The sequence below is a fragment of the Coturnix japonica genome, chromosome 3 (assembly GCF_001577835.2).
Source record: "Coturnix japonica isolate 7356 chromosome 3, Coturnix japonica 2.1, whole genome shotgun sequence".
NCBI lineage: Eukaryota > Metazoa > Chordata > Aves > Galliformes > Phasianidae > Coturnix > Coturnix japonica.
The window spans coordinates 57768968-57782367 of NC_029518.1; the positions used below are offsets into that span (position 1 = coordinate 57768968).

General features: G+C 38.3%; 1 protein-coding gene across 2 annotated transcripts in view; it reads left to right on the forward strand.

Annotated features, from left to right (window-relative positions):
• ROS1 (ROS proto-oncogene 1, receptor tyrosine kinase) overlaps positions 1 to 13400 on the forward strand; it is a 78200-nt gene that overhangs the window by 52263 nt on the left and 12537 nt on the right. For both annotated transcript variants that reach the window (XM_015858759.2, XM_015858760.2), the window contains 5 exons: positions 2526 to 2655; positions 3614 to 3711; positions 4176 to 4379; positions 5500 to 5634; positions 10532 to 10695. In XM_015858759.2, coding sequence (XP_015714245.1) covers positions 2526 to 2655; positions 3614 to 3711; positions 4176 to 4379; positions 5500 to 5634; positions 10532 to 10695 — 731 coding nt within the window. The remainder of the gene's footprint in view (positions 1 to 2525; positions 2656 to 3613; positions 3712 to 4175; positions 4380 to 5499; positions 5635 to 10531; positions 10696 to 13400) is intronic.

Consider the following 13400-nt stretch of genomic DNA (forward strand, 5'->3'; position numbering starts at 1 on the left):
TTAGTGTGGTAGACTTTGATAGGAATGAGAACAGCACTTTTCTCAGCTGTGGCGTTTAGGGGCAGTTTCCTGTTTCTTCTAAAAAATTAAGATTGCTACTGATTGATCTTACGAAACTAAGGCTATAAAACTCTTGCAAAATTTAAGATTTGGGTTGCAAATTTGATATATTGATATCAAATATTTCAGTATTTTGTTCCCCTAGAACTAAGTAGTTAAAGGTTAATAGCAAAATTTGGCTGACATTATTTTGTCAAAATAATTGTATTGAAAGAAGCTTACATCTTGCAGTTTCAATTATTTAGTATGGAAACTGCTTTTTTAAAATGCGCATACTTACCACTAGAGGCTGCCACATACCTATTCTACTGATGTGCACCCAGAAAAAATAAAACGCGTCCACAGTGTGAGAACTTCACGTGGAAAGGTCTATGTGTGAGCTTGAAGTCTTGTTCTCCAGAGACTCCAGAGACCAGTACAAACTGAAATTAAGTTCTGCTTGATTTTGAAGTACAGTGTGGTTTTCAGGTGTGTTGATCCACGCTTCCTTGATTTCCATTTCATAAATGCAGGATTAGAATCATATTTTTAAAAATGAGCAGAAAACATGATATTGCTAAATTTGAAATTGATTTTTACTGTGTTTTTTGTTATTGTTGTTTACAATTAGAATGTATCTATGTCTTTAATTATCTTATCCAACTTTTACCAAACACTATTCACTAAAAGAAGTAAAAGGTTTATGAAATTTAAAATGAGATCATGTAATGATGGTGGAAATCCATGATAAAGAATAAGTGCTGTGTGCAAACTTCCTAAGTCTACCTGGAAGTTAAAAGCTCCTCTTGTGGAGTATTATATTACCCAGAGCTTCTCCAGTTCTGCTTTTTCATGTCATTGTGGTGGTTTTTTTGTTTTGTTTTTGCTTTTTTTAGCTACTAATCCAAAAATATGTTATTGGAATTCATTAGATTTTTAATTATATTTTATAATATTAGATAAATAATAATGTGGGGCCCCATGTATATCAGTTAATAGAGACAAAGAGAATAGGAAAGGTTAGGTGTTACATATTTCCAGTATTCATTAAATAATAATAGTAAAAAGGCATATTGTATATGCTTTAAATATTTTTTTAACAAGAAAAAGTTATTTAGTTTTCTCATGGTGGGGTTAGAAACTTTTCTTGCTGTTCATCAGTGATGTCTCAAAGTAAGCCAAAAGCAAAAAGGCTACATATGTGGCTCTAGTTGTTTAAAAACCCTGTTATTCTTTGTTTAAATGTTGCTTGCTGTTTGGGAGCACATCCAGTAGTAGTGTGCTGCTGTCCTAGCTAGGCAAGGATTATAAGTTTCTTCTACTATTGCTATACAGCAGTGGGAAAAGTTTTGAGCTACCTGTATGTCAAACAGTAATTTGATACTGGTTATTGGTGGGTCATTTGTGTGTAAATACATGTAGCAAATTTCAGAGAGCATCCCATCACTTTGGAAATAAGAAATGACAGTTCAGTAGAGGAAGGACTGCAGGAACTGTAAGGAAAGAATCAAGTGCTCCTTCCTTCCTCTGTTTTTATTCTGGAGGGTGACAACATTGTCTGATGGAGAGGTATGTGCTTCAGGGGAACTGCCAAATTCAAAATCACATTTTTTGCTGAAGAGCTTTTGCCCACACCTAAGATTAAGTGAATTGAAAGAGATTAGAAGGAAAATCTTACCCTGTTGTATTTGTTTGTTTATTCTGGTGCATCTGACAGCACTTTAGACACCACCCAACAGCGATGTCTTCAGTTTTCCCAACAGGGTCAGGTTTCTCTGGCTGATGGTGCAAGTCCTTTCACACAGCAGTGCAAAGAGAAAACTATTTTCAAACACAATACGTGTGGCTGTAAAAACACAGCCACTGAAAGAGTCAATGAATATTTTGCATTGTTTATAAACTGCAAGATCACAGAAGGCTGATTGCTCTGTCATAATCCCAAGACTTTGGACACACACAAGCAATTACTCTCATATCTGCTAGTTCTTCTCATACATGTTTTATTTCTCTTGAACAAAACAAAAATAGTTGAACAAAATGATTCTCTAGATTGTAAGATGAAGATATTGTACTTTATGCTTCTATTTCTTTGTGCGTTTCTCCAAATCAGTAGTTCTAATGTAACTGCTGTAGTAGGAATAGTCTATTAAAATAATAGAGATACTTTCAGTGAACAGGTGGCAAATCATATTATTCCAAGAAGATGAAATTACCTTTGAGTATCTTGTCATGTAAACATGATGAAGTGTGCCTTTCATATGTGTGTATGCTTTAGAGTGTCTGTCAAAGCACAGTGTAAACTTGTGCTTTGAAAGGTTGTCACAGGATTGCCCCGTGACTGAGCAAATCAAGGCAATTTAAGCTACTAAATCATGATGTTGGTGGAGGTGGGATTGTAAAAGATAACCCAATTCATTACTTGCAGCTATATGCAAATTATTGATTTTTTTTCATGTATAATCTTACAGTCATTTATTTCTCTTTAGTAAATTTGATCATCCCCACATTCTGAAGCTACTTGGAGTGTGCCTATTAAATGAACCTCAGTACCTTATACTGGAGCTGATGGAAGGAGGAGATCTGCTTAGCTATTTACGAGGAGCCAGAAAGCAAAAGGTAGGATGACCTCAAGGAATCTATTTTTAAAATGTATCTGCCCACAGTTTCTCCATTTTAATCTTCCTTAAAGGCCATGCTGATGTCCAGTTCCTTCTGCATGTACAGGCTCTGACCTGGCTAATGCCCTGGGATCTCAGCACTGATTGCTGACCAGGCATTCAGAGTTGCTGTGAAGAAGACTGAATGTCCTGTTGAATACCATTAAATCACTGACTGAAAGTAGGATCTTTTACAGTCATGATATGTCTGTTGAGTCCTTCTTTTTGAACACAGTGAACAGCCCTTTGAAAAGTTATACATAATAGCGGTCAAGTATCTAGTCCACTAGGCCTCTCAGTTATTGTTGTCCTTGTGGCTATATCCCAAAAGTCTTCAGAGGAAAGAGGAGAAAAGAATAAAGAATAAATCTCTTTATTTAAGAAGTTAATTAATTTTCATTGTTAGCATGAAGATTAAGAATATTAATGGTATGAGTTTATGTCAAAGGGACTTGACATTGGAATTTTACAGCACTATAGCAGTTGTCCATTTCATTTACATGACCACATCAAATCCACAGTAAGTGTTGAAGCCTACTGAAAAGTATGTATATATATTCTACAGAAATAATATATTCTACTGACTAATATGGCAGCAAGCAAAATTGACATAATAGCAGGAGGAAATATTTGGTTTCCTGCATTACAACAGAGAAGTAATTCTGAAGGTCCCAGGATATTCTTAGCCCCAAATCAAAGAACAGGATGTGTTACCCTGCCTTGCGGTCTAGTGATTTAGCAGTTTACCCTGCGACTAATTAGCATTTGCTCTATTGGCACAGAGATACTTTGCACCTGTTTTGCAAAAATCCTATAAGTTTCAAATGAGAAAACAATACCATCTTTGCATGGGGAGGCTGTCATTCTGAGTTAGTAAAGCTGGGAGATGTGGCTAACATTATCTTTGTTTCTTGTAGTTCCAGAGTCCCTTACTGACACTGACTGACCTCTTGGATATATGCTTGGATATTTGCAAAGGTTGTGTCTATTTAGAGAAAATGCATTTCATACACAGGTACAGAATTTATTTCCTTTGTCTTTAAAACTTTATCCACAGTATCAAGGATAATTATCTTACCTGGGACAAAATGCCTGGGAAAGATGTCACAATATAGCAGGAAAGGTAAGAACAGGATTAAAACATAAAATTATGCTTTTCTGTTAAAATTATTTACAATTGTCTCAATAAATGGTAGGTTACTCTAACATTTTATACCAGGGAAGCAAGGGAAACCGGTATATATTGTTCACAATGGGTAGGATCAATCACTGGAGCAGGCTGTCCAAGGAAGCTGTGGCATCACCAGCCATGGAGATACACAAAATTTAACTAGATGAGACTGCTAGTCACCTGATCTAACCTGATGAGTCGCACTGTTCTGTATTGAGGGTTGAACCGTTTGGCCTCTGGAGGTCTCTTCTGACCTGTGTTGCTTGGCAAAGCTGACTCCATCCTCTTGTTTCTACCGTAAAATTCAGGGACCTGGCTGCTCGCAACTGCCTTGTGTCTGAGAAGCAATATGGGAGCTGTTCCCGAGTGGTAAAGATTGGCGATTTTGGACTTGCCAGAGATATCTATAAAAATGATTACTACAGGAAAAGAGGAGAAGGCCTACTCCCTGTCAGATGGATGGCTCCTGAAAGCCTCATTGATGGCGTCTTTACAAATCGCTCTGATGTTTGGTGAGCTATAGCAGGCACACAGCAGTGTAAAAAGAATAGTAAATCCCACAGCAAGAAAATATTGATTTACAGCAGCAATGATAAGCTTGAATATTTCCATCTCTAATTATTTACAAGCTAAGGTAGATTTCTTCCTATGTGGTGGTTTCATGAACTAGTAAAAAAATTGGCATGACAACTGTATCTGCTTGTAAGTATTTCTTAACTTAATGCTTTGAGCTGTAGCCCTGGGATCCTGGATGGGAAAAACTAGTGTTGCTCAATGAAACATTTTTATACTAGGCCCACCTTTTTTTTTTTTTTTTTTTTTTTCCCCCATTTGAGCAGTGAATTGACTGCCTACATTCTGTTCTTTCCATTTTGTTTTCCATTAGGTTAATTGACATTTCCTTCCTACAAGCAAATACTTTCCCCTTACCATTTCACCCTGTTGTGGTGACTTCATTATTTTGAAGCTGAAATTTCTCAGCACCACTACGAGAAAGTCATAGTACTTTGCTGCAGAGGTTCACCTTCAAGGTATATTTGTGCAGGCTTGGGTTTATGGTGAAGAAGCAGAGACCCTGTCTGACTCCTAGAAAAAAGCAAACCAATACAGCTCCAGAAAACGTGAGATTCACAGTTTTAGATTGGATGGCTATTGGTGATAATGGCCCACGATCTTGGTCAAATCTTCAGGCCCTACAGCATATCCACTTAACTGCCACTCTTAACTTTATCTAAAAAAACCTGCTTAGTTCTCTGTGCCAAATCCAATGAGGTGCTGATTGCTTTATGGGTGGTACTTAGGAGAACTTGTAACTCTCTCCATTTCCAGTGACACCTCCAGCGATTTCTAAATGCTTGTTTAAGTGAGGACATACTCAAATGGAGACTGGTGCCTCTGGATGCTGTGCTGCATCTCACCGAGTCTAGGAAAGTGTGTCAGTCCTACATATTTATTTTAGCAATTCTAGAGCCAGGATTAAGAATGTGTCCAGTGTTTTACATAAAGTTAAAACAACTTACTCCTAATTTTTCTGAGACTTGTTCTTAGACTGGAGCCATTTTAATTAACTGATGATAGGGAGATTGCTCATCATCTCCATGGCAATCAAAATTTATTGTTGGTGTTTCTTAGGGCTTTTGGAGTCTTAGTGTGGGAAACATTAACTTTGGGCCAACAGCCATATCCAGGACTCTCCAATATAGAAGTTTTACACCATGTACGATCAGGAGGAAGGCTGGAATCTCCCAACAACTGTCCTGATGACATGTAAGTTAATTTTGTTTCCATATTATTTATAATATTTATAATACAGCAATAGCTTTATTGTCAGATGACTATCATTTAGAATGGCTACTGCAAAATCTAACATCCTTCCATTTTTTGTTGTTGTTGTTGTTTTTGTTTAGATAAAACAGCTTGCACTTGTAGCTACCCACTTGCTCCTAATTCATCTTGTAGTGCTGCCTGTGAGCATGAACTTCAGTGAGAACTGAAAATTAAATCTTACAGTTTCATGACTGATACACAGCTATCTTTTAAACAGGGCTGTAGAGATAGTGTAAATTAAGCCTTAGACATGAATCCAGTAGTAATGTTGTAACAGGCTGGGAATGCCTGATCAACCAGCTCAAAATTGTTTAGAAGCTATAATGACTATAGTGAATTTACCTGGTCCGGTATACCATGTGCCACTGATGAAGGACATAACAGGGTTTCTCACTGATAGCATATTGTCTTAGCAGACCTCTCTGTAAAAAAGCCAATAAGAGGAGCTGAAGCAGAAAAAATAAGTCTGCACTTCTGGTTAGACTTCAACTGAGCTGGACTTTAACAAAGCTTTCAATTCTAAACTGTATCTTAAGTACAAAATTCATCTGCAATTAAAAGAAAAAAAAGTGAATACGTATAATGGATCCAACCCATGCCAGACAGAGGTGTATGAATGAGGGAACTGAATCTGAGCCCAGTGATTGCTCAGTATAGCCTAATTTCATGTCTCAATTCCTCTACAACCATTCTGTGTAAGCAGCTGCAGAAATGTGTTTGACAGCTGGTCCTACAAATGGAATAAGAGGGTACTTAAGGTACACAACTCTTACTCCTCGGGCTGAGGAAATGGTTGGAAACTGATTCTATGTCTGGCGAGACTGGATCTCCATGATAGGTCCCACATCAATTACAACACTCTCAATTCCAGATGGTGATTACTTATCATTATCTGGATGAAGATATTAGAATTTTAAGAACAGAGTGCAAACTGGAGGTGAAACAATAGCACTAATGGGAGCCCGACAGCAACTTCAGTTTCAATATTTTCTATTGAAAAATGTTTCCTTAAAAAATATCCGGCAGATGACCCATGAATTAAAAAGTGCAGGAGATGAAGTGTGCCCATATAATAGTTCGATGTTCAAGCTCACACAAAGGTTTGTAGGCTGCTTTTAAAGTGAACGACAAGATCTTAAGAAGAAACAAAAGTTGACTGAAGTATTTATTTTTTTTCTTTTAAGTCCTAGGTCTCACAAATTAGCATATCAGGTAGAGCTTAAGCTCTCATCCACAAGATGTGACTTGCAGGATCACGACCTAAGAGCAGCACTCTGGTTTTTGAAAGCCAACGGGCTGAATGAGCTCTTAGATGCTTGTATCGTATTTTATCTCATTTGGTGAACGCTCAGCACCTGCGTGCAGCTTCTGTCAGTAGCCTAAATAGCTTTTTTGCTACTTTGTTCGGTCATTAATGGCATGCTGAGATTCTTTACATTCCTGCTGCTCTCCGTGTGGTTTTGAACCTGCATCGGGACATCAGCAGTCGGTGATTGTCATCCTGATACTTTGGCTTCCTCATTGTCATTTGACAAAACAAACCATCATCGATAGGAAGAGAGTTCAAAGGCCAAACTACTTCATCTGAGAAGTGTTTAGGAATCTGTGGTAGGCTTGCACTGCAAGGGCAAGGAGACCCGACACAGAAACCTTGAGTGTGAAAGCATTAGGAAGTGGAATTGTTTTCATTTTTTGGGTGTAGGGGAAGAGAAATTCCGCCCCTGGCCTCCTTAAGATGTTGCTCCAGAGGGTAATCATCTGCTTACCTCAAGAGAAGTGCAGATACATAAAGCTTGGTAATGAACTGAAAAAGAGACATGGGAATCTGTAGATGAGCTGTGTTTATTGAAATATGAATCATATGTATGAATGACACTAGTTGTGCAGTCAGAGACCCACATATGGTACAGCCACCAGGGTGTAAATTTTGCATGCAAGAGCTTGCCAAGGTTCAGGTAGAACATCTTTTAACGCCCATCCTGAAAGGCTATGGATTGCAAACAGTAGAACCTGTATGAGGACAATGCCGCTTGCTGACCTGAAGCTGCTGTTTCACTAAATACTCGTGCCCATACAAAATTATACAACTGAGTTTGCTGAAGAAATTTTGGTAACTAAAAGCTCTTGTAATTTGATTCTAGGAGAATCCCCCTGGGGGGGATTTGAGGTTGGGTGGTAAAAAAGGCTTGCTCAAAATGAGGACAAGGACTCTATTCCAACATTTTTTCTCCTTTTCTAAGAAAATCCCCACACCAATGGTACCTTTCATTTTGTGTGTGAGAAAATTACTTCACACAAGCTACAGGACATTACCAATGAAATAGTTGGGAGTGGTTCACCTTTAACCTCCAAAATTAGCTACTCAGTAGTAGTTCTTTGATACTTTAGACTCAAGATCTACACATCTGCAGTTCTGTTGGACAGTTGGTTACATGTTGTTCAGCCCACATAAAATACCGTTGTGAAATGTAGGTGTGTAGGTGTGCCATTGTGAAATGTAGGTGTGTAGGTGTACATCTATGGGCTGTACACCTATGGGCTAGTTCTTAAATCTAATGCTATAGTTTATCTAAGGATGTGTTTAGATTGGTTATTTTTCATTTCCTTTTGGAAGGCTTTCCCCAATGAAGTATGTTACCCGTGTTTGTCACCCAAGAAATTGTAGGAACACACTCAAGGTCACAAATGGCAATTCACATATGTCTTAGTATATTAGACTCACTTTCACTCTCTTGATTGATGTCATGCTGGTGCATTTCTCGGTCTGCCACGTGACTGAAAATTTTGGATGCCACAAGGTACTTTGAAAGATAGATATCTATAATATATGCACCCATAAGTAGCTGTCCCTGCAAAAATTCCACATATTTTCTGAGGCAGCATGAAAGCTTCAGTCATTAGAAACCAAAACCCTATCCAAATTACATACTTTATAGACAATATATATGCTATCCCATACTAATATTTTACGCCAATCAGCGTATAAATTGATTAAAGAAATAAGAATTTGGAACATACTGCCAGTTCTGATTTTTTTCTTTTCAATAGTGAATATTCCCAATCAGTAACAAAACTGAATGGCTTTGTGAAGCAAATGGTCCATTAAAAAGCAGCTGTTTCAAAAGATTCTCTTAAGAATGCAAAACTGTTCTGAATCTGTGTTTGTCAAATTCTTGTTTCACAAGTGACCTTATGGACCATTTCTTATTTCTTTCTCCCTTTGTTGGTTTCTGGCTGTCTATCTGTCCCTTCTGTCACAACAGCAGTGCATTCATTAAGTTCTGCACACCTCCGTGCACAAGGCTCTGCCCATCAGAGTCAATACTGACCTGCAGTGCAGGTCCTCTTGAATATCCTACAAGTCAGCATTACCAGAAAGTAGGTGGTTTGGTTGCCAGCATCCAAGTCTGGTCTTTGGATTGAATTTGACAGACACTCTGTTGCCAACAGAAGGAAAACCAGAGTTATTTCCCTCCATTTTCAGTCCAATCCACTACATTTCTGTTTATATTTCTTGTGTCATCCATAAGCAGTACACATGAAAATAAGTAAGGAGAGGAAGTGATTCAATGTCAAGAAGTTATTATCACTTTCTAGATCCTTAAGATTTCATTGAATTCTTTTGAGAAGCTGGTATCACTCTAACAGCTCTGCAACTGTGTGATATGGTTTGATGAAAAGTGGTTCTGAAAAAAAATGTACTGATGTTTTTCACCCAAATACAATATTTTAATGAAAAATATCATGGAAAAATCAAAAGTAGAAAGATGTCCCTCAGTTGTCATCAGGAGTTCTGTAAAATACTGAGTTGTGATGAAGGACAGCAGCTTCCTTTTTAACATGGACCTTCTGAGCAAGCCAGTTCATTTCACATAGCTCAGATCTCACAGCAAGGCTGTTTTTCAGGGGAGGATTTGAACTTATGGCTTAGAGGTGAATACTCTGCATTCCTGTAAGAGTTTTCTGAATTGTCCTTTCACTGACTGCTCAAATGCTGTGCTCTGGTTTTGAGGCCCTAAGATCCCTCTCCCAACACTTAACATATCCAGGTGTTGGCTGTGATTTGGTTTTCAGCCTGGCTCCCCCTGGCTTTTAAAGGATTTGTTTTTGTGTGTCTGGGTCTTGCCACAATCCATGCCCACGAGTAGGCAGTGTAAATCAGCCCTATCCCTTAGACAAACAGGAAAGGCAGTTTTTCCACTGAGTGATACAAATAGGTTTGTGCAGGCAGGCTAGGATCCCTGCACCCAGAGGAAACTGATACCATTTTTGCCTTTGATGGGAAAATGTACTCCTATTTGTTTTGGTCTGAGAGCAGAAGTCTAAATTAACCTTCTCTGTCCTGGAGGGTTTGCTTTGAACATCTCTGAAGTTGAAGTGGCATTAGTTGAAGGAGAATAAAACAAGCTGATAGCTTCAAGTTCATTTTTTTCACTTTAGTGAAATTTTACTGTCAGAGAACTATTTTCTTGTCTGCTTCCTCAGAAAATACTGGCTACTTTTTAGGAGAGAGTGGCGAGAGTTGTGAGCAGGTACTGGTGGGGCTTTAGGGGCCAACATTATAGTAGGCTCCCAACTAATATACAACATTATAGCTGCTCCCAGTCTTAAAAAATATCCATCTTTGGCAAAACTGAAAACATTCATGGAGTCAGCTGACCCATAATCTACTTTTCTTCCCTCAGCAACTAGTGGTAGTCTTTGCACCATATATGAAGGCTTCAGAAGTTGAAAATCTACACTGAACTTGCTTGTCAGATGATGTCAGATGATTAAATGATGAGATGGATGATTGCATCGTCTTTAATACTTACCTTTTAAAAATTCTTTTTTCCAGACGTGATTTAATGACACGATGCTGGGCCCAAGACCCTCACAACAGACCTACTTTCTTTCATATTCAGCACAAACTGCAAGAGATAAGACACTCCCCACTGTGCTTCAGCTGCTTCCTTGAAGACAAAGAGTCAGTGGCTGGATTCATCAACCAAGCTTTTGAGGGTAAGCCTGGACAGCACTGTCCCCACAGCTTCTGCCCAAAGCTGCAACAGTGTAAACATAGAATCACAGAATGTCTTGGGATGGAAGGGATCTTAAAACCCACTGAGTTCCAGCTCCTGCCATGATCAGGGCTGCCGCCCACCAGATCAGACTGTCCCTGGCCTTGAAAACCTCCAGGGATAGATGGGGTATCCATAGCTTTTCTGGGCAGCAAGTGCCAGTGCCTCACACCGTCTGAACAAATAATTTTTCCCCTAGCATCTAACTTAAATTTCTCTTCTTTTGATTTAATGCCATCCCCCCTTGTCCTGTCACTATCTGCCCATGTTAAAAGTTGAACTCTCATGAGGTGATCTTTGGGAAGAAATACTCAAGACAATGGACATAACAAAGCCCAATTTCAAAAGAATACTGTTAAAATTGTGTTGTCAGAAATCTGAAAAGTCAAATCTGATGTCAAATCTGAGCAAGTGAGACTCAGAGCAACTAAGCACGGAAATGAACATCCCAACTGAGCCAGAACAAGCTTTTCTAATCCTGCAGTAATTCCCAAATGGTTAAATCTAGGAAAAAGAAAGCAGAGTCTTAGTAAATGGTGTGATTAGAAAGTCTTCAAAAAGAAGGTTTTTATCTCTTGAAATATCTCACTTTTATTTCACAGTTAATTTTAATTTAAACAGTTTCCTTATTGTTCTTTTCTAGTGGAAAAAAAATAAACTCTGCTAAAGAAGTACTTCCCAATCCAAAAAAAGCAAAATGCAGTCATTGCTAACATTTCTAAAAGTTTTTTTTTCTTCTCACAAAAAATTTTTGAACTAGGAACTTACTCTGTCTTATAAACAGTTTTAATGCATCAGTATTTTGAGATTTTCCCCACCCTCAAACAAATTGTGATCAATTCCAGGAATGATAAAGCACTCACTTACGCGATTATGTAGCCATTTTTCAATGTATTCTGCGTGCATTCAATTGACTGACACTGTCAAATTCTCAATTAAAGATAGTTTATTCGATATTTTGCTAGTCTTTGTCATTCAATGATGTTTTACAGATGTCAGCCTCCCCTTCCCCATCATAATTTCTCTCTGTATCAGTTCCACTTGCTCATATGTCTTTATAATGCCAAAGATTATATCACTGATGCACTGGGACAAAAGTAAGCTAGCACTGATAACTTATCATTTCCTGCTTTTTTAAACAGCTGATTTTGCACCCTTACCTAATAATGAAATGCTTAGTGCATGTGCATGTAATATAATTGCTAGTTTCTTTAAGGGCATCTTTGCTTTGAATAGTGATGCTCAGGAAAAAAAAAAAAAAAAGATATTTAATCTGGCACAAATCTAAGCCTGGACTTAGTTCAGGAAATGAGTACTGCCAATTAATTAGGCACCTTGCCCAAACTAATAGGCCTTATATTTAGTACGGACTTTATCTCACCTAAACGCAGCTGTCTAGAAGCTAGCAATCTCATCTCAGATACTCTACCAGGTATCTCTATGGAGGGGGTTTTAGGCATGCTTCAGTTCTCAAAATTCCTCCTTGGCTTCTTCTTAGGCCTTCTAGTGATTTTCACACAGGGATCCCCATCAGAAAACAGTATAACTTGAAATTAATTCATCTACATATCATTCTTTCATGTAAGTGTATTTTACACAGCTAAACACTTGATAGGATCTTTACATGTCTCTATAACACACATATTTCCCCCCCATATATTCATAGTTTATCTGTCGGTTACCTTCTTCTTTCCCCATGGTAGTCTTTACAAGTCTACTCAAACTGTATGCTGCATACTCGACTGAAGGCCTAGAGTCCTAGTGATGTTTTAATGTTACCATATTATCTGATCAGGGAACCATGCATGTAGGTTTTCTGCAGATATCCAGCTTAAACTCATTCAAATATTTTTTTGCCAGAAATGTAAACATTTTGTAATGGAGTTCAGAGTAATGCTGGCTCCAGAAGCATGGCTGTTTTATGCAAGAACTGGCAATTCATGTGCTAGTCAAACTTCAAGAATAAAATGCACACTCCTTCATGATCCTGCCATACACAGTTTGGGGCATGGAATTTCAGTCTGTGATTTATAAAATGCTGTATAAGTAAGTGATTTTTAAAGTAGCTTTAAGTTTGCATTCATTTTTAGCTAGAACTAAATGGAGTACTTCTTGTGTTTGCAGTAGTAGTAGGAAGATGACAGCCAGAACAAATAATCCAAAATACCATTCCATGATCGATTGTCCTGGGCAAGATCTTCCCCAAATGTTACATGGTCATTGGCCTTTGTGTGTAATGAAACTCCTGTCATTACCCGGCTGCCAAGAAATGCCTGCTCTCACCAGGAGATGTGGTTTCAAAAGAAAGAGCCAAATGTCAAGTAAAGTGTAATAACAGAACTCAAAGAAATACTTCAGCGCTCGACTGTCATATGTATAACCATGATCTGGCCTGCAACATTCCATTAAGGTCTTGGCATCCCATGTGTCTGTTTTGCTGCCACATAAGAGTTGCTCCAACACTTCAGGATAGAAGTACTGAAGATGACTGAGGGGGAAGACTGATTCAAACCCGTCTCTGAAGGAATCAAACTGTCTGGCAACACCTTCATTCAGTGCCCAGAATATAACCAATCTGAGGTGGATGGTGACTGGTGTATCTTTTCCCCTTTTTTTTCAGCTCTGTATTAGGAAATCCAAGAAGTG